We start from the raw sequence: 20,767 nt of genomic DNA, 5'->3' as shown, positions 1-20,767 counted from the left end.
CCAAATTATGGTTGTGTTAAGCTGTTACACAGCATAATATTTACACTGACGCTAAATTCATAAGCACTTTTCAACATAAAAAATATCCGCATGGTGAATTCAGAAAACGCATAACAGATAAGGGGTAACTATTTTGATGCATGTAAGATACATAAATTACGAAAAATGTGGGGAAAAGGTCCACTAAGTAACTGTTGAGATACCAAAGCCGGCATTGATTAGTTTCTATTACAGCTTCTGAGACTTGCTGTCTACAGAAAGCTCATGAGTCTATCCTTACTGACAAGTCTTAATATGTCTGGGGCAACCATATTTACAATTTCCAGCAAGGTTTCAGTGCAACAAGTAACATAACGTACCATAATGGTTTTGTTACTGTATCACATAACTGACGTTGATGTAACTTCTCTTAGAAGCAAGTATCGCAAAGATACATGCAATAATCTACAATATACACGACTGAATGGATATGATAATGAAAGAAAACAAAGCCTTACCCCGTCTGCCTGTAAAATTACGTTTCTCCACGATATTAGTAAAACTGCAAGTCAAATACCAAAACTTCCGAGCAGGTTGACTATTTCCACAGACAATCGCCGCTAAATTTCTAGTTACGGGAACCTGTCAAAAATGCTTAAAATTACTGTAAGTAAAAGCTTTCTCTAGCAGCTACCGGATGTATAAAACATCCAGACCTAATGCATGCATAAAATACCTTATTGCTGAAACCAGTAAGCAACGCAATAACGGTTTATTTTGTACCAAGTTAACGGTTGTATACAACATCCAGACCTCATAAATGCATAAAATACCTTACTACTGAAACCAACAAAACAACAAAAAACGTATTGTTTATTGTCATAAATCAACTTAATTATAGAAATCTCGTGCACCTTTTCACCGCTACGGAAAGCAACAATAGCTTTTAATTACGACACTTTCAATCTTTTCAGATTTTCCTGAAAGGCTTCACAGCGTATTTATTTAAAACAACCCGAACCCGTACAATGCCTACCGTTAACATTATTTCTTAGGCATCAACAACGTGCAACTCCAAGCACAATACGCTCGCTCGGAATTTGTTTCAACTTTCAGTAAACACATCGCTGGAGACATAGAATCTCTGTGGCTATCCCCTGCAATGCAATTATGGCTCCACATTCAGTCCACAGGCTCGATCTCTGGAGCAACGAAAGTGTCGCCACAGTTAGCGATATACTGCAGTTGCTTGTGTGAACTCCCAGTTTTTAGTGGCGCACCTTAAGAGACGCAACTTTTGTCACGCCACAAAAAGCGTAGCTTGGTTGTACTTCGTTGCGCCACTCACTGATACCTTGCGGCAGTACTTCGAAACACGAGCAGTCTGTCGCAGTTAACGTGCAGTAAAGGCTGCTCTACTCCGCTGGATTTCAGTGTGTTTTTATTTTATTTCTGAAAAAAGAGTGAAAACAGTAGTCGGCAGGTATATTTTCGCAGTTTTTAGAGCTACGACAAAAACAGCCTATATTCCATTTTCTGCAGCAGTGTGTGTGTATGTGTGTGTGCAAACCAATAATAATAATAATAATAATAATAATAATAATTTTATTGTCATTCGGCCATTACAGCAATAGACAACGTCATATACATACTAAAATACAATTAATAGTTTGAAAGAAACAACAGGTTTCTTGTTAACATTATAGTATTATATTACAGTTGATAAATTCTCTTATGTCATAGAATGGGTGGAGGACTAGCCAGTCATGAATTGTTTGTTTGAATAATTGTTCAGGTAATTCTTGAACAGATTGAGGAAGTTTATTAAATAATTTGTACCCCATGATTTCGTAGCTGTTGAGTGACTTTGACAACCTGTGGTAAGGAATATAGAGGCACCTATTCCTTCTTGTATTGTGGCTGTGTACATTTTCTCTGCTTTTTGTTTCTGGTACTTTCTTCTTCGTATAAATTAGAACATAGTATATGTACAAGTTTATAACAGTCATGATTTTCTGTTCACAGAACAATGGTTTACAGTGTGCCTTATATGCAGAACCAGTGATTATCCTAATAGCTTTTTTTTGCAGTATTAATATGTCGTGTACACAGCTAGAGTTCCCCCACAAAATAATTCCATATGTTATTATACTCTGAAAGAATGAAAAATAGGATGTTCTAACATATTTTTCAGGAACACAATCCATAAGTCGCCTTAACAGGTAAATAACTCTAGACAATTTACCACTAATATATTGTACATGTTGACCCCAAGATAATTTATCATCAATGTATACCCCCAAAAATTTGACATAACTTGGATCGTCTGACAGAAGCTTGTCTCTAAGACTACAGACCAACTGCTGTGTTTTGTTTTCATTCAGCAGGAATCCATTTGCCTTGAACCAATAGGATGCGTGGTCAAACATATCCCACGAAGGAATAAATAAATCAGGTAAACCAAAACAGCGAGTCGCATAAAGTTCGTGAATGTGAGACCAAGCATTGTATAAATTGTGGAGCATATGCAGGAAATACCCCCAGAGTGAGATGTGGCAGCTATTAGACTGAAAATTAGTTATTCGAAATGCCAATATCAACGAATACAAGAAGGTTCTAAAATCTTGGAAGAGCGGCATGTGCACAGACGATAATTACATGCCAGCTATAAATTAGTTTGCCATTGCAGACAGCATTTTCGTCTCTGAGTGCTATGTCTTTTGTTGTGTTTGTTTCCTCTGATTTATGGCTATGCGAAATATATTTTCGGATGCAGTCTGTGAGTTTCGTCTTCCTTGTATTTAACTCTTGTCACAGCTCTGAGGCCATCACTTGCACTATAACATTCTTACCCGCTGATATGACTTCAATTGACACCTTAGTGAAAGCTGTGCAACTACGTAGAATTTGTAACATCCTGTGTGAATGGTAGCTCACGATGCAACCACAGTAAGCCACAAGCTGTGGATCACATTGGATGCGTGTGTGAACGGAAGCTACAACAGACATTTGGGTCAGGTCACACGATGTCCCTTGCTCGCTACTTTGAGGGATCTGTATTGGATTTCATCAAATTTTGTTGTTTTTGTGTTATAACTTGCTTGTTATGATAGTATGTCTTTGAAGGCGATAGAGCACTGAAGAATTTCAGAAGCGTCACTTTTGGTGCGCTTTGTTGCAGTTAAATATCAATTAACGACAAAAAAGCGTTTAGCAGATACTAAGATAAGCGATACTTATGTATGGATTTGTATGTGATCAGTGGTTTTGTGGTTGGAATTGTGTGATTATGGAGTCAAAGGAAGTAGGTTTGCGCTGTGGTACAAGCTAATTTTTTTTTCATCTTCGCGTTTTTCACAGCTGCTGCTTCTTTCTTAGTCATGTAAATAGAAGCATGTTCTGCAATATTCAATACTATTTACATATAAGAGTGTGCTCCCTCAGGAATGAGTTTCTTCTATTTTGTGACTTCAGTCTGAATGAAAAACGAATGTTGAAACTCCTGCAAGTGAAATGACCAGCAATGATGTTTGTATTCTCGATTGCCACACATATTTCGCCGTTTCTCCGAATATGTCGCGATATCCAAGGGTGTGGTCAGGCAAGGAACCTAAAAATGAAGCTTTGTTGCTGGGAGTGAAACGAGCAGCGATGAAATTTATATTTTAGCTTGTGATGAACACTTTGTTATCTTTTCCGAATATTTCACAATTTCTGAAAGCGTGGTTAGGCAGGAAACTAAGAGCACACCTTGAATTGCTGTGAATGAAATTAGCGGAAATGTCATTTATATGGTTCAAATGACTCTGAGCACTATGGGACTTAACTTCTGAGGTCATCAGTCCCCTAGAATCCATGCCCGAGGCAGGATTCGAACCTGCGACTGTAGCGGTCGCGCGGTTCCAGACTGTAGCGCCTGGAACCGCTCGGCCACCCCGGCCGGCGTCATTTATATTCTTGCTTGTCACAGATATTTAGCTATGGTCGAATCGTTAACAATGGTTCCGTAAATTCGGCGGCCAGGACAAAGATCTCGCCATACAGTGAGCGACGTGACGTGAACACCAGCCAAATGCTAAATGCCGATTGCAGCTTCTGAATTTTAGCCACGCGTAAGAGCTGGAGCACTAAGTGGTATGGTGCATGCTGTGCGAGATAGGAGATGAAAAAAAACCTCGGTGTTCGGTGACTTGATATCTGACGCTTTGTGGCACAGAGCACCAACACATAAGTAGTGCAGAGTACATGTTAACCTTCTTTCCACCGAAGCAAACTCAAGTAAACGGAAAATAGCGAACGAGAATTCTCTCTGGTGTAAATGCTAGGCATATGGTTTCCGGTCGCGTGTGGGTCGCATTCACAGGTGTTCACTTGTAATCTGCTGGTTGTCGGTTTTAGAGCGAATCATGATAGGAGGCCTCTCCGCTTTGGTGCTAACTACAGTGTGATAAACAGAGTGCACTCGCTTTGTCACAGAATTCGTTTTTCGTGCACAAACTATTTATTGTTTATTGGAAGTGATTTTTGTGGCGATGACGATAGTACACTTCTGTTGACAGAGGAGTAAAGATCCTATATGTGCTTCTGGGTTCTTAGATATTGACAGGGTAAAACATTAAAAATGGTGCTTGGCAAGAAACTGTTGAACTTCTTTTTTTAGAGTCAACAAAGACAAGTCACGTTTTGTTGCTTGCAGCCAACTATCTGGAACCAGACTTCCATCCCCAATTTCTTCATCAGTTGTTCTTGGAAGTGCCTTAAGTTAGGTAGTACTACTGTCCTTAAGAAACTGATTCACACACATGAGGAGAGGATGGAAGATGCATGAGCTCTAAAAGTGGTGGAGGATTAAGTAATGTCATATTTGTGCCTCATATTGTATCAGAAGAAGTACACAGAGAGAAAGTAGTGGAAGACAGTGGGCCATGACGAAAAAAATGGTAATAAAGTAGACAGTGAATTTTATGACACTCTACAGAGACTCAGAGGTTGGCCTGTGTTTAGGACTCCTGACACCTCTGGCTAAAAAAATTTCTGCTGCTCCTCTCCCTCCCAGATTTGAAATACCGACACCTATTAAAGGTTGTGTAGCATGTGAGAATGTTTTTGTCTTGTGTAATATTTAACTATGAGTTGTAAACCTGAAAACATCCTTTTATAAAAATTACAAATAGAAAATTTAATTAAGTGTCATACAATAAATGTAATTGCAAACACTGCCACTGTGCTTTTATTAAGGCTAAATAGAGACAATACAAACATATTACATTTATGGAGGTATCAGAGGCAAATCACTGTTTATTTAAATAATAATATGTTGTTCTCTTTTTGTGTTATTTTCAAACTGTTTTCTTCATAGTCCAGTTTCACTGTCAAGTCTGATTCAGTGCCAAGGACACAAAGATATCTAAGATGACCCTTTTTGTGACATCCTTTAATAGTTGTTTATGCATCTTACGGCAGAAAATGACATTTTCTTGAGGAGCTGGAAGTGGGAATACTAAAGTCAGGGTTGGCAAAAGGCACGTGTGAAACATGTAGCTGCACAGGGTGGCACAACTGCAGGGCAGCTAGTCTGTTGCAGGTTTCCAACCCCTTTTTGGACAAGGCAAGGGAGAGAAGGGAGGGGAATTTTGTGATTACTCATTACTTTCCTGTTTTGTTTTGAGAGTAGCCATTGTTATATTTATGTGGTCGCTGAGTATGATAGTTATTTGGTCAATTGTTATCTTTATTTTTAGAAGATGTATTGTAGTAATTTTGCACTGTTTATGACTGAAAAATATAGAATTCGTTTTGGCAGTTGGACGAGAGAGTCAAGACTGATCAGACACACTTTCATTACTTTTCCTAACTGTAGAAAAATAGGTGCATCACAATTGTTGTAACTTGTGATTACATAATTTACATTAATGTAAATGTACGCGTTTTTCATGCACAGTAGAATTAGTACATAAGTTATACTTTTTCCCCTCCAAGGCTGCAGAATGGAAAATTTGTTTCCTTATGAACTATTACTTGAAAAATTGGCAGGGCCACAAATAAAGTTGCATTGTCCCAATAGCTAGCACAAAAACAACTGGGAAGAAAAGTTAACTGTAACTGTGATGAAGAGTGTTTGTTATCCTTTATTGAATAATTAGACACAAAAGAGCTAATGAATGAAAAGGTTGACATATGTCCAATGGTGATTCTTTCTAATGAGTGACCTTGGTGAAGGGCATTAGTATTTTTCTATTTACCTTACATTATGTTCTTAATTTCAGAATTAGCAAAAATTTATGAAAAATTAAAAGAACATCATCCCACTTGCTTGCCTCTTCTTACCTCTGTAGATACTACTATGAACCATTAGTCTTTACTACACGCTATGTCTGTAACAGGGAACTCAGAAGAAAGTGATGAAAATTTATGAAATTAAGCCTTATTGATGCATGAAGCCAGACCATCTCAGTTGGCTGCACTTTTCTGTAATTCTTACTTCACTGTTGTATCTTAGGAATAGGTAGGCAAAGACTATGTTGCACAGGCAGACAAAAGTGCAACTAGAGAGAGGGATTTAAGTTGATTTTAACATTATAATATTAAATATACTGGTTTGCAAAAATCAAGTTTTATTTAATGTACAGTCAATCAAGAAAATAGGTTGTTGGGGTGATGACTTCAAACGGTTATTCCTCCTACAGTATTTTGTTGAGAAACACATAAGTTCAAAGATTTATAGAAATTACTACTGAACCCAGCAATGCTTTGCATTTGCTAAATATGTATGGGAGTTGCACATACATCCTATATTCAGTTTACCCTCTGTCTGTGCCCATCCTCTCATCCCTCGCTGTGCAAAATTTCTGTCCCCACCTCCCTGTACATTTGCATGCCGTGTGTGAGTTTCCTCGGAAACGCGAAATCTTAATTAAATCATTAATCTCTCACAAATAAATAAAGCCTATGGCATAGAACTGCAGCGCTATGCCGCTGATAAAACAAAGTACAATTATGACACTCTTATGTTTCATTAAGAAGAAGTAGGTCTGGTAGAATAGCTGGTGCGGGAAGCACGTATATTTTATTAACTGGCACACCTCCCTTTTTGATGTTACGTAATAACACTGGGAGTTCCAATCTCACTAGGCACTCGACCCTGTAAAGATTCTATATTTATGAAAGTAAGTTGAATTATTTAACTGTAGGCTTATTCGTTGAATATATCTGATTTAACTAACTGTGTAAACTTTTTTATGTTTAGTAGACAGTCACCTCTGTACGACGTATTGACATGGCTGGCAAATTATTCTAACATTGACATTTTGAGTCCACACCTACCGCAGCAGCCTTTGGAAACGATTTAAATACGAAGTCCGATTATTTGAGTCTTATTTCACGGTCAACTACGAATAACATTGCATTTACGAAAAAGCCATTGTCAAGCGTCTGATACCAAACAATTAAACGTCCACGTTCCAGATAAGCAAATATTAATTACAACCAATCACTATCATACATATACAATAATTAATATTTTATTTTATTTTTTATTTATTTATTTTATATTGGCGATTGCGTGTCGGACTTGTTATTTTGTCATTTGTTACATTGTTCTCTTTGTTTCATGCGAAAAATCAACTTTCTGGACCTGGACTTGAATATATGAGAAATAACAAAAATCTGAATATATTTTCCAATTCCAAAATTTTGCGGGAAGACGCAACGAAGCTTCCAGCAAAATAAGGTAAGACGCAGCATCGTTGCATTGGCAGGCTTGACCAGACGCATAATTCAGTGCATTAGCTTTTCAGCAGATTCTGTAGTATTTCTTTCGCACATAGCAGTTTTCAGTGATAAATTTCATTCTCAGTACTTTTCCTTAAACAATAACTTCTGCAACAATACCATTACACGAGTGTACAATATTTCCGGCTTCTGTACGATACGTTGTAACATGGCCAGCAGCCATTAAGAATAATCCGATATTCAGTTTACATTTTTAAATTAACAAACAGCCATTGTTGCTATGAGCGATTCATGTTCAACTGCATTTTATTTTAAAACCAGTGTCAAACTTAATTTTCTTAAAGCATATCTTACATGTGGCATGGTCATAACTAGAAAATAATACGCAAAGATGGAACAGCAAAGACATACTATTCAGACGCAATCCGACTCGGATGCGAGACAAATGTTAGAAAATGACTTTACGACAGCAACCGGTAGTGACGATTCATCAAATATTGACGCAAGTGTTAACGGAAATTTTGACAATAGGCCGTCCACCACAAAAATTTCAAAGTCTCAGTCAGAGCCCATGTTAATACATGACGTCACGTCTAATGACGCGGCTGGGGCAGAGACCTTGCAAACAGTAAACATTGCCAACATATTACAAATGCTAATGAAACAAAACGCAGAAAATATGGCAACCTTAAAGACACAAAATGAACAGTTAAAGACACAAAATGACGAAATTACATCTGATCTCATAGCAATCAAGACATGTAACGACACTTTATCTAAAGTGTGGGACTTATAGACGCCACACTGACCAAACAGATGACTGAACTCAGTACGAAATTTTCCAAGCTTAATACCATACAAGAAAAGACTACAAATGACATAGCACTTTTACAGATACAAGTAAAAATTCTTAATGTCACGTGTGAAGCTCTTACTGGACAAATTCGAACATATCCTTCAGTACATGACAACCTTGAAAAATGAATTACTGACGTGCAGAATAAATCTGACAATGTTGAACAACACCTGACTGACAGATTACAATCTGATGCCACAGCTCATTTTCAAAATATTAATAAAGAATTTCATGATTGGGTAGAGAACAATGACAAACATTTTGATAGATGCATACGTGAAAATTTACCAACAATTGTGCACGACTCCGTAGTGGAATACATCACTAATAAGAAACAGCTGATTAGTGATGCAGTACAGTCTGTCACTGCACCAATGAAGCAATTCACGGATCAACCACAGTCTGAATGTAACGAAAATATCAGTCAAAATGCACAGTTTAGAAACCAATATACATAGGAGTATGACGCACACATACCGCACACGGCAAACACACAAGAACAAAACACACCACGACAATAACACATACCATGACGTGCAAACACAAACACAAGCTATTGTCATGGTAAACCACAGCAACATTACCGTAATTACTCGCCATCTGAACATTTCGGTAATTACAGTGGAACAAATCCATATCATAATGCAAAGGAAGAAGAAAGCTTAATAAAACACAGGCAATTTCAGACTTTTATCCCAGAAAAACGAACCATTCATCCAGTGATTTTTCTTAAATCTTTTAGTAACGCATTTCCACGCACTTGGAGTGACCGAAAAAAGATTTCATATATTGTCGGTTACATCCAACGCGATGCAGCTGTCTGGGCATACAGTCAAGCTGACGTATGTACCATGTACAGTGAGTTTGAGCGTGCCTTTCTGAACAAATTCTGGTCGCAATCCGTTCAGGAGCGACTCAGAAGGCAAATTTTAGAAGCTGAAACTTTTAACAGTAAAAATGGTAACTTACGCAGATATTTTGAAAAATACTTGAACATGGGACATTTTTTGGTCGATCCAGTCGCAACACGTGATATACTCCGTGCGTTGAAGGCCAAATTGCCTTTCAACATTAAAGAAAAACTCTTACATATTCCGGATGACGATCCAGATTATTTTTTAACAGCTTTAGATTCGGTTGACATGTTACTAGAAGATCAGCGCTTCACGTGGCAAAACAGCAGCCACAATATTTATATTAGTGGTATGCAAAACATGCAGGCTTGCCAACTCAATTCTGGCGCGCCGACAGTTGGATACGCGGTATAGCAAAAACAGCCAACTCACATGCCGTCTCAATACGGAAATCAAAATCAACACACGTATTCCAATACAACCAACAGTTACAACAGTAATAACACTTCATGCGGCAATCCATACAAAAGGCACCGTGGTAATAACTACAACAACAATGGTAACAACGGATACAATTATAACAACAAAAACACAAACAGAAATAGAAACAATAATAACTATGACCCAAGACAGCATCAAGGCTGGACTCATAGCGATCAATACTTTCATTCAAACACTGCTATACCACAGCAGCCACCAGGACAAAATTGGAGCATGCCTTACGACCGACAGGAAAGTCATAATGCGCAACAGCAACAACAACCGCAAAAGTTTGGAGATCACAACAGGCAATATCCGAATGTGAATATAATAAAAGTGACACCTGATACACAACCTCAATCTGTGTCAGTTCCTAATATAAATGCTAATCCAACAAACTAGAAACTGTCACTTCTATGCCCCAGGTTGTGGCTGAAGAATTCTTGGGGGGGCGACTTCAATGTTAATCAGTTATTTGACACCACCACTGAACAACAAAATATTGATATGCCTAATAATTGTAAACAAAAACTACCTGTTTTATTTGTAAGATACAACTAAAATGAGAATATAACAGATGAACTTTTGCAAGACAGTACACAATGTCATTCAAACACAAATGAAATTGTTTTAGCCTCTACTACTGGTGTAGTAGGTGGGATTCCAACTACTATTATCTTTGATACAGGTGCAGCTGTGACCGTTTTGTCTTTTAATTTCTATAAAAAGATGTGTGAATTGGAGCCTGTGCCTGAGTTTCCTGCCCAGAACTGTAAAATAACTACTGCTCTAGGTAATAAGTCATGTAGGGCTGAGAAGCAAGTTTTTGTAAACATTAAAATAGGTAATGGAACCATACAATGGCCATTCCTGGTTGTACAAAACCTTGTGACAAATTGCATATTAGGATTAGATATTATGAGCGAAAAGGACTGCATTATAGGGTAAATGTATTTTAAATGATAAAGGCAGTGTAATTATTATTGATTTGGACAGGAGAACTCTAAAGCATGAGAAACACTGTACAGGGTACAAGGTTCAGTTAGTACTTGACAGTGACATTCAAGACATGCACACACACTCATCTGACACAGAGCTAATCGACTTGAAAACATTGATTGATCATAAGATAAATGAAGCTACAGCTCTCAGTGTACATGAACATATGAAACTACAGGAAGTGTTATACAAATATTTACAAGTTTTTACCAAACAATTAGGTGTTATCAACACGTATGTCTACAAGATTGAAGTTAAGCCTCACAAGATCTTCTACCACAAGACATATAACGTATTGTCATCTCAATAACCTGCTGTGTGGCAAGAACTAAAACAAATGTTAGACTGGAAAATCATAGAACCATTACCTAAGTTGTCAGACAAGGAAATCACACCTGAACAGAAAGTAAGAGAAGTATTGACTACACTGACACATCATGCACAGATACGAAACAAACATCACACAAACATAATAAAAAGAAAACAAAAATTCAAGGCAGGAATGCTTGTACTACTTCATACTCATCATAAATCTCTAGCACTCAAGCGATGCAATGCTAAGTGGCGTCTGCTATGTGAAGGACCTTATATTATTGTTAAAATATTGTATCCTGGTGCGTATCTGTTACAACATCCTAGAACGAACAAAATTATTGGGCTATACGTACACCGAGATCTTAGAGTATTTCATGCTAAATAATGTCAAAGTTATATCCATAAAAACATTGCTAAGCAACTCGCGAAACTCCATTTGCTACAACATAGATAATAAGTAGTATAGAAATTTTCGTTTCAGCTGTACCAGTGACGCAGTTGGAGACAGAAGAACTTTTCTTTCAACGTCGTGGCACTACCAAGAAGAGTGAATATTAAGGTAAAATTTATGATTATGTAGCAGTGAATGATATATTAATTTTTCACGGAACATATGTGACTGTAGGTACCACTGACTTGGTATGACACCTGACGAACCGACAGATGTCATCTGTAAAGTGATCTTTTACTTCGAGAAATAGATTAGACGCACATCTCTCAGCATGAAAAGCATCTACCAGTAGCCAAGGCCACACAGACACTATACACGCACGCATAAAATATGAGGAATCTAACAGTTTTCTGTCTCTTATTATTTTGAATATTTATTGAGTAGTGAAAACGCCTAGTCTTGCCTACTGATGTAATGAATACTGTGTCTAACCTATCTTAATTTCAGATGACATCACAAAAAACATCATAAAAACCCAGTAAAACCCTAAAAGAGAATGTAAATATCTGCAATTCATGTAATCAAATGACATAATGTAATAATTTATAGCTATGAAATGATGATGTACATGTTTATGTGTAACTGTATTATGTTTATGCTAAGAAAGTATGTGACATGTATATGTATGATTACTTATGTTTTTTCGAAATGATGTATAATGTAACTGTTACTATGTAAAAATTTGAACAATAACGAGTGCCAAAATGTGAAAAACTTTTAAAAACAAATTGGATAGTGAACCACTGTTCACAGACATTAACGTACATTACTAAGTCCGCAACTACGTATGTGAGAAACTGTTATTATATTCATCATGCATCGTACCTTTGTAAACGCGATGAACGATTTCTTTGATAAATAACTACGAACATTTAGGTGAGCTATATTTAACAAAAAAAACTGAAAATGTGAAGTGCATAATTGGTGCATCGTCTTGTGACATTACTACAGTATCCAACTTCAAGATGTTAACTGAATTAAATGCTCACAACATGCCTGTCCAGAAAACAACACGTCGAGTGGAAGAATTTTGGTTGGAAATTCAGGAAATGGAATGTTCTCGAAATGTGATGGACACACTTACCTGGACTATCCAAGGATCGACGCCAGCTATGCGCCGTCCGAGGTTCTGCAACGAAGCTTCCACGGAATATCGAAAACGAACTGCATATGGACCAATTACTCGACGGGTCACGTCCGATCTGTAATAAACAATGCTTTTTGTCACAACGAACTGCATCACAACGACTATAATGGAAATAGTAAATGGGCATGTTTATGTATCAATTACGTTGTTATACAGCGATGTTACTGTGATCAAAAACTTTATCACGACACCTGTGAAACATTACTGTGCAGCAGATGAATATAAAGTGTAATAACGAATCTGAAACAAAAAGTCATTTTTCTTTGAAGCATTTCAATGCAATACTATGTAACTAAGAACATTCAACAATCTTAAGTTATATTGTATTATGACAAATATTGTAACTTTAAAATTAAGTTACCTGTCATAGAATGTACTCTTCATATGTAATCTTGGTGGAATATTTTCTTTGTGCAATGACTAAGAAAGCGCGCGCACATGAACAATATGAACTGCAATACTGTGACGCGTGATCTAAATTTACGATATAACGGCAGTGCCAGAGTCACATAGACGCTTCTGCGCATGCGCGCACTCTTATTTTGCCAGCATAAAAACTTTTACGGCGCATGTGCGTCATTCAAATTTTGTATATAATATACTGTATAATGTATGTCATGTAAATAGTTGTAGATAACTTAGATTTTCTTGTGCCTTTAGGTGAATCGCTCGCCTGCAGGTGTGTCCTTTCGCCTCGCAATTCAGGGGGCAATATAAAGGCACATTTGCATGCCATGCGTGAGTTTCCTCGGAAACGCGAAATCTTAATTAAATCATTAATCTCTCACAAATAAATAAAGCCTATGGCATAGAACTGCAGCGCTATGCCGCTGATAAAACAAAATACAATTATGACACTCTTATGTTTCATTAAGAAGAAGTAGGTCTGGTAGAATAGCTGGTGCGGGAAGCACGTATATTTTATTAACTGGCACACCTCACTTTTTGATGTTATATAAGAACACTGGGAGTTGCAATCTCTCTAGGCACTCGACCCTGTAAAGATTCTATATTTATGAAAGTAAGTTGAATTATTTAACTGTAGGCTTATTCGTTGAATATATCTGATTTAACTAACTGTGTAAACTTTTTTATGTTTAGTAAACAGTCACATCTGTACGACGTATTGACATGGCTGGCAAATTATTCTAATATTGACATTTTGAGTCCGCACCTACCGCAGCAGTCTTTGGAAACGATTTAAATACGAAGTCCGATTATTTGAGTCTTATTTCACGATCAACTACGAATAACATTGCATTTATGAAAAAGCCATTGTCAAGTGTCTGATACCAAACAATTAAACGTCCATGTTCCAGATAAGCAAATATTAATTACAACCAATCACTATCATACATATACAATAATTAATATTTTATTTTTATTTTTTTATTTATTTATTTTATAACAGGCAGACAAAAGTGCAACTAGGGCAGGGCTTCGCAACATACGTATTCGTGGAGCAAGCTGTGAGCAGCCAGGCGCAAGCACGGAGCAGCACGAGCACGCTACCCCCACTACCGGACCAGAGCAGAGAGTGGGGAGAGTCACGTGGGGCACACAACAGCTGCCGCCAGTCAATGTAAATCCACGGCCACCTGCAGGGATATCATCACGAACTATTACTGCGACAAATGAAACAAATAAAGGAGAATGTACTCGTGCCACATAATTTTATTAGCTTAGTGTATGCCTCTACATTCGTATAAATTTGTGAACTGTTACACAATAAAAGGTGTCACTGAAGTGGGGGATTCTCGGTTATCTTGTACTTTTTGCCCTTTACAATTGCGTCTATGTTCGGAGTAATTGTTCTTGTGCACTGTAGGCGCAGCGTGCCGTTTAAATTTCGATCAGACAATGCGTTTCTCAGGCGCATCTTGTTACATTTCATTCCAGAGAACAGTTGTTCACAAACATACGTGGAACCGAACATTGATATTATTGTAGCTGCCAGTTAGTGCAAACGAGGAAATCTATCCTGAGGGAAGTGTCTGCAGAATTCCAAAATGTTTTTCTTGTTCTGAAATTTGTCTCTGTATTCTCTGTCACACTGTAGGTCAATAAGTTCTAGTTGCAGCTCAGGACGAATCTCTTCAATATTCGCTTAATATGGAGAGGAGAACAGATCAAAATCACTGCCTAATGCTGTCAGATCTTGAAAGCGTTGATAAAATTCTTCCTTAAGGGCAACTAAACTATGTGAATAACGTTCACAGTCTTTGTGAACATCTTGCATGGATGATAATTTAGGAAAATGAGCTAGATTTCCTGTTTCCAACTGACTCACCCAAAGTATCAATTTCATTTTAAAAGCTCGTATTCGATCTATGAAATGAGTAATTAGCAGATTTTTACCTTGCAGTGAAATGTTCAAAGCATTCAGATGGCTAGTTAAATCTGCTAAGAACGCCAGATCACATTTCCATGAAGGCTCTTTCAATTCAGGAACACACGTTATTTACTTCCATGAACATATTTATCTCATCTAATAGGGAAAAAAAATCGATTTAATAATTCGCCACGACTAAGCCAGCGGCCCTCGCTGTAATAAGGCAGGATACCATACTGGCTTTCTACATCCTCAAGTAAGCTTTTAAATTGCCTGTGTTGTAGCCTATGCTTCCTTATATAATTGGTTGTACGAACAACAACACTCATCACATTTTTTAGAGTGATACTCTTTGCACATAAGTTTTCCTGGTGGATCACACAGTGATTATTTCATTCGGCACGGTCAGATATTTCATTTTCTCCTTCAACAGCTCAATGAAACCTGATTTTTTCCCTGTCATTGCTGGTGCACCGTCTGTAGACACTGAAACTAAAGAATTCTACGACAATCCTATATTTTCAACACTTTCTTCAACACTACTTAAAATTTCACCTCCGGTTCTAGTGTTCTTCATGGCTACTACATCGAGGAGCTCCTCCCTCACCTGAAGATCTCTATTAACACCTCTAATAAATATGGCAAGCTGCACTGTTCCAGTGATATCAACACTTTCGTCCAGAGCTAGAGAATACGCCATAAAATCTTTACAGATATTTGCAAGCTGGCTCTGGACGTGGTCTGCCATGTCCTATATGCGACGTATAATGGTCATGTTAGATAATGGCACAATCCGAAACTGTTCAACTTGAGATGGACACAAATGTTCCGCTGCAACTACCAAACATTCTTTTATTAAATCGCCGTCAGTGAAGAGGTGCAGGGATTTTGCTAAAAGCAAAGCAATTTTGTAACTCACTCTGAGAGCTGCCTCAGTTGATTTTTCTTCGTCATCCAGATCTTCTTCGGATAGCTTCCTTTTAAGTTTAATAACTTCCTGTGCACGATCTGGTCCATCACATTTTCCACTTCCGTAGTCTTTCGCGTGGTACGACATATAATGTCGCTGCAAATTAAATTTCCTAAAAGAATTCAGCGTTTTGTGACGTACTAAGCATTTTGCAACACCATCTTTTACTGTAAACAGATACAATTCCTCCCAATGGGGGTTGAACTGCGAAAACATGGTTGGAGTTACACAACGGCGACTTGACATGATTCTTAACCTGCGAAGTGACTGCTAGAGCTGATCGTAGTACTTTAAACGTTAAACAGTCGGCGCGAATTCAATAGGCACGCTGCGCCCCTGTTCAAACGTGTGCGCGCATTTCCCCCCCCCCCCCCTCCCTCCCTACTCCGCGACCTTGCAGCTGCTCGCGAGCACGTGTCTGAGCAGACGGGAGTACTCGCGCTCAAAACCGGTTGTTAAGCCCTGAACTAGAAAGAGGAATTTAAGTTGATTTTAACATTATAATATTAAATATATTGGTTTGCAAAGATCAAATTTTATTTAATGTACAGACAATCAAGAAAATAGGTTGTTGGGGTGATGACTTCAAACGGTTATTCCTCCTACAGTATTTTGTTGAGAAACACATAAGTTCAAAGATTTATAGAAATTACTACTGAACCCAGCAATGCTTTGCATTTGCTAAATATGTATGGGAGTTGCACATACATCCTATATTCAATTTACCCTCTGTCTGTGCCCATCCTCTCATCCCTCACTGTACAAAATTTCTGTCCCCACCTCCTGTACATGACCTCCTCCCCCTCTCTTTGTCTATCTCCTGTCCCCTCTTTATGTCCATTTCCATCTGAATATTCAGTAGCTCCATACATATCGTCCTCCCCCTCCCCAAATCACTCTGTGCATAACATTCTCCCCATCTTTTGACCTCCTCTATATTCATTTGTGTCTGAATGTTCAGTAAAATATTGTCTAAAAATTTGAAGTAAATCCTGCAGGATCTTTCTGAGCTTTTTGATAACAACATTTCCCCTTAATACATCACTTACATATTTATATATGTAATATATTATAAAGACATATAATCTATGTCTGTCTGAATATTCATTGGAGCATCATATAGAGAGTGTAATTTCATAATTAATCATGAATCATTAATTTCCCAATTAATCGCTTCACACGGGGGTGTAAATTGAACGTTGTAAGGTGCAAAATACCACCACCTTACGCTTTTATGTAGGTTTTTTTGTCTCACATAGTTTTCTTCTCACTTCTCATTTTAATGTAAGTTACGCTTTGTACACACTTCAATGCCTCTTGCAGTCAGTCAAGGGCTTTTTGAGATTTGTGGTATATACCACATACGTTACAAAAATGTACAGCCCATCTGCCTATGAACATCTGAATGTTAGAAAATTGTGTAAAAATCTGAATTAAATGGGTTAAGGACTTTTCGACATTTTTGGTAACTACACTCGTCCTTTATATATTACATATAGAAGTGTTTATTAAGTGTGTTACAAAAGCCTGTGTCAGTCCAAACTTTCACTAGAGTGTCATGTAAAAAGTTGTAGTAAATTGGTCAAGAACTTTCGATATTTTCGGTAACAAGGTTTTCCCTTCATACACTGCCAGAAAAAAATTAGCATGCACTGTTAGAGGTTTCCAGTTCGCTTAAGATTTATTACTACAACAGTACATTTGGCTTACATGAAATGATTATATTTACAGATCAATAGCACAAGTGGTTCTTAGGAATCAGGTATCGACCCATGCTGAAATATCCATATTAGTACATAGTGTAGCTTCCATGGGCAGCAATGCAGTCACTGACTCTGTCATCCAGTCAATCGACAGATGATGAATGCTGTTCTCGGGTAAGTTATGCCATGCCAGCTCGACCTGTTCACATAGTCCTGTAACAATTGTTGGTTGACGAGTCGCACGAGTCACTTCTCGCCCCATCATATCCCACACATGCTTGATTGGTGACGAGTCCGGAGATCATGCTGGCCAGTCTGCATGTCTTGCAGAGCACGTTGAGTTTCAAGAACAGGGTTGGGCGAGCGTAAACGTGTTGCCATAACACATCACCTTGCTGTTGCGAGATTGACAAAATAATTTGTCTAGTGACGTTCTGCACATACCAGACACTAGGTAGCGTCCCTCCCCCACTCCCGCCCCCTCCAGAAACACCAAAGATGGACAAGCGTGGTAGCTTATCGCATCCCAGACTATAAGGTCCGTGGTGTGGCCTGTGTGTCATGGACGAATGCACTCTACAAAACAATACTCACCAGTCTATGTCGCACCCACAGATGACCATCAATTGCATGCAGATAGAATCTACTTTTATCACTGAAAACCACAGAGTGCCATTCGTTTTGCCAAGTGGTCCTCCTGCGGTGCCAATCGAGCTGTGCATGGCGATTTTGTGGAGTGGGTGGAAGATGGACTAGAGGATTGCTCACCAATCTATGTCACATCCACAGTTTACCATCAACTGCATGCAGATAGAATCTTCTTTTATCATTGAAGACCACAGAGTGCCATTCGTTTTGTCAAGTGGTCTTTCAGCGGTGCCAGTTGAACTGTGCATGGTGATGTTGTGGTGTGGGTGAAAGATGGACTAGAGGGTTGCAACTGTTCGTGTTGACACTTCTGGGCTGACAAGCATTGTTATTTGTAGTGTGGTGGGTACACGATTGGCCACAGCTGCACTCACAGTATGACAGTTCTGGCAGGTGTCTGTGCTGCATGGACTTCCAGATCCTTGTCTATGTGTGTGAGAATGTGACCACTGATACCAAGATCGTTGCGTAACTGATGCAGCATGTCCAACTTGATTAGCAAATCTCCAAAACAACCATACTGCTCCTCAGAAGACCACAATGTGACCTCTTTCAAACTCACTCAGTTGGCTGCAGGAAGCGTGAGAGTGTCTCTGTGCCATGTTTGCCTCTTGCTTCACACTTTTGCACTACAATGAGCTTTCTGGCTGTGAGCATTCCCTACTAAAGTAGACACAGGTGGCGCTCTGATAGCTGTTCCATGACAATATCTGTTGGAGGACGACACTGATACCATTAGCAGTACATCTAGTATCCCTGGGTGGCATATGTCATCATCAGATTATATGATTCTTTTTGTTATGAAAACACATGACAGTAGACCTGTCAAAGTGAGTGCAAAAATTTTTTCATTTTTCTTCATACAAAAATGCCGCTACCATCCACAACTGTGAAAACAACGGAAAAGTCAACCGTATTGGCTGAACGGTTCTCAAGTGATGATCTTTCACAATTGATTTTAATTTTCGACTTTTCCAGTGGATTTTTCAAAAATTTTCTTTCATACAAATCTTGTCCTAACAATTACAAACACAACAAAGACAAAACTCAACCAAATATTTTGAGCTGTCCTGAACTGATAATATTTCCTACATGCAGCAACTGATATTATTTGCTGACTTACCCATTGGATTTTCTGAAAATTTTGTTTCATACAAATCTTGTCGTGACAATAACGATCACAAGAATAAAAAATCAACCAAACTGGTCAAGCTGTTCTCAGGCAACTTTTTGATACATGCAGCATTTGATTTTTATTTGTATAGATTACGATAAAAAAATGCTATGAGCGATGCTGAATGATCCAGCCATATCTGTGGAATTACCTTTAAAAACTTTACAACAGTAAATTATTCCGTAGGTTCAGTTATCTCTAATCAACCAAGAATATAACTTGTTAGAGTGTTAATATTTCTTTTAAGGTATAGTGTCTGTGTATATTTTTTAACCAAAATATTTAAAAATCAGAATGAACAGTCTAGCCATTTGTATTTTTTGAACCAAAATATTTAAATCAGAGTGAACAGCCTAGCCATTTGAGCAGAACTTAAAATTTAAATTGTTGTAGCAACAAGTTATTTATTTAGTTGACTGTACTTCAGCTCACTCCTTGTGTAAATTTCGACTTGTTACATCATCTATAATTCACAATATGAAGTCCTACGTGATTTATTGATGTATAAGTTCAAGGATTTTTCATTCAGAAAAATGATTTCTGCAAACTGCCAGAAACCCAATCTATGTAAAATTCAGAAGGCCTAATTAGTGATTTGGAAGGAAAATTCTGTAGGCTCAATGAAATGCAATATAATCTCAATGAAATGCAGGACAAGAAAAGGATTCCTCAGCTCCATGAGATCAATGCCGAAATCATTGCTTTATTTCCTTCCCACTTCTCTTTAATTTTTCACTTTAGGGAATGTGCAAAGAAGAGATGAGGAAAACTAAGTGAAGACACAACAGGTAGTTTCAAGTAATTTTTCTTTACAGACCAGATACAGGCATGTCCAACAGAAAAAAAAGACTGTCTAGCAGTGTGTATAGGAAAAGATGGGTGCTTAATGAAGAAGACGATAAGAAACAAAGGTACACACTACAGCGATATTTCAAAGCAAAGCGAGAACGACCCAGCAGATTCAAGGGTGGGAAGATGGATGGTGAGCCACAGACCAAAGGAACTAGTCGAACTACTGAAACTACATCTTTATCTTCAGGATACCATCACAAAGCTGACAAGAACATCCCTGTGACCACTGAAGACAGCAGCAATGCTGATGGTGAGCCATCTACAAGATGCTTCCAC

At 38.0% G+C, this 20,767-nt stretch overlaps 1 protein-coding gene across 5 annotated transcripts in view; it reads right to left on the bottom strand.

Moving 5' to 3' along the window:
- The window catches only part of LOC124609829 (ADP-ribose glycohydrolase MACROD2-like), a 100,476-nt gene extending 99,327 nt beyond the window's left edge, over window positions 1–1,149 (bottom strand). The window contains exons 1-3 of one of the 5 annotated variants that reach the window (XM_047140107.1): window positions 1,016–1,055; window positions 716–819; window positions 498–621 (exon numbers count right to left, since the gene is read on the bottom strand). Coding sequence is in view for 1 of the 5 variants with exons in the window: in XM_047140105.1 (XP_046996061.1) it covers window positions 498–621; window positions 1,016–1,024 (133 nt within the window). In the remaining 4 variants the exon portion in view is untranslated. Of the gene's footprint in view, window positions 1–497; window positions 622–715; window positions 820–893 lie in introns of all 5 variants that reach the window. The other 4 variants (XM_047140105.1, XM_047140106.1, XM_047140108.1 and 1 more) reach the window with 4 other exon arrangements.
- Between the last annotated feature and the right edge of the window lie 19,618 nt (window positions 1,150–20,767).

Source organism: Schistocerca americana, chromosome 1, assembly GCF_021461395.2.
Source record: "Schistocerca americana isolate TAMUIC-IGC-003095 chromosome 1, iqSchAmer2.1, whole genome shotgun sequence".
Classification (NCBI taxonomy): Eukaryota; Metazoa; Arthropoda; class Insecta; order Orthoptera; family Acrididae; genus Schistocerca; species Schistocerca americana.
This window is presented reverse-complemented; position numbering and strand designations above follow the sequence as displayed.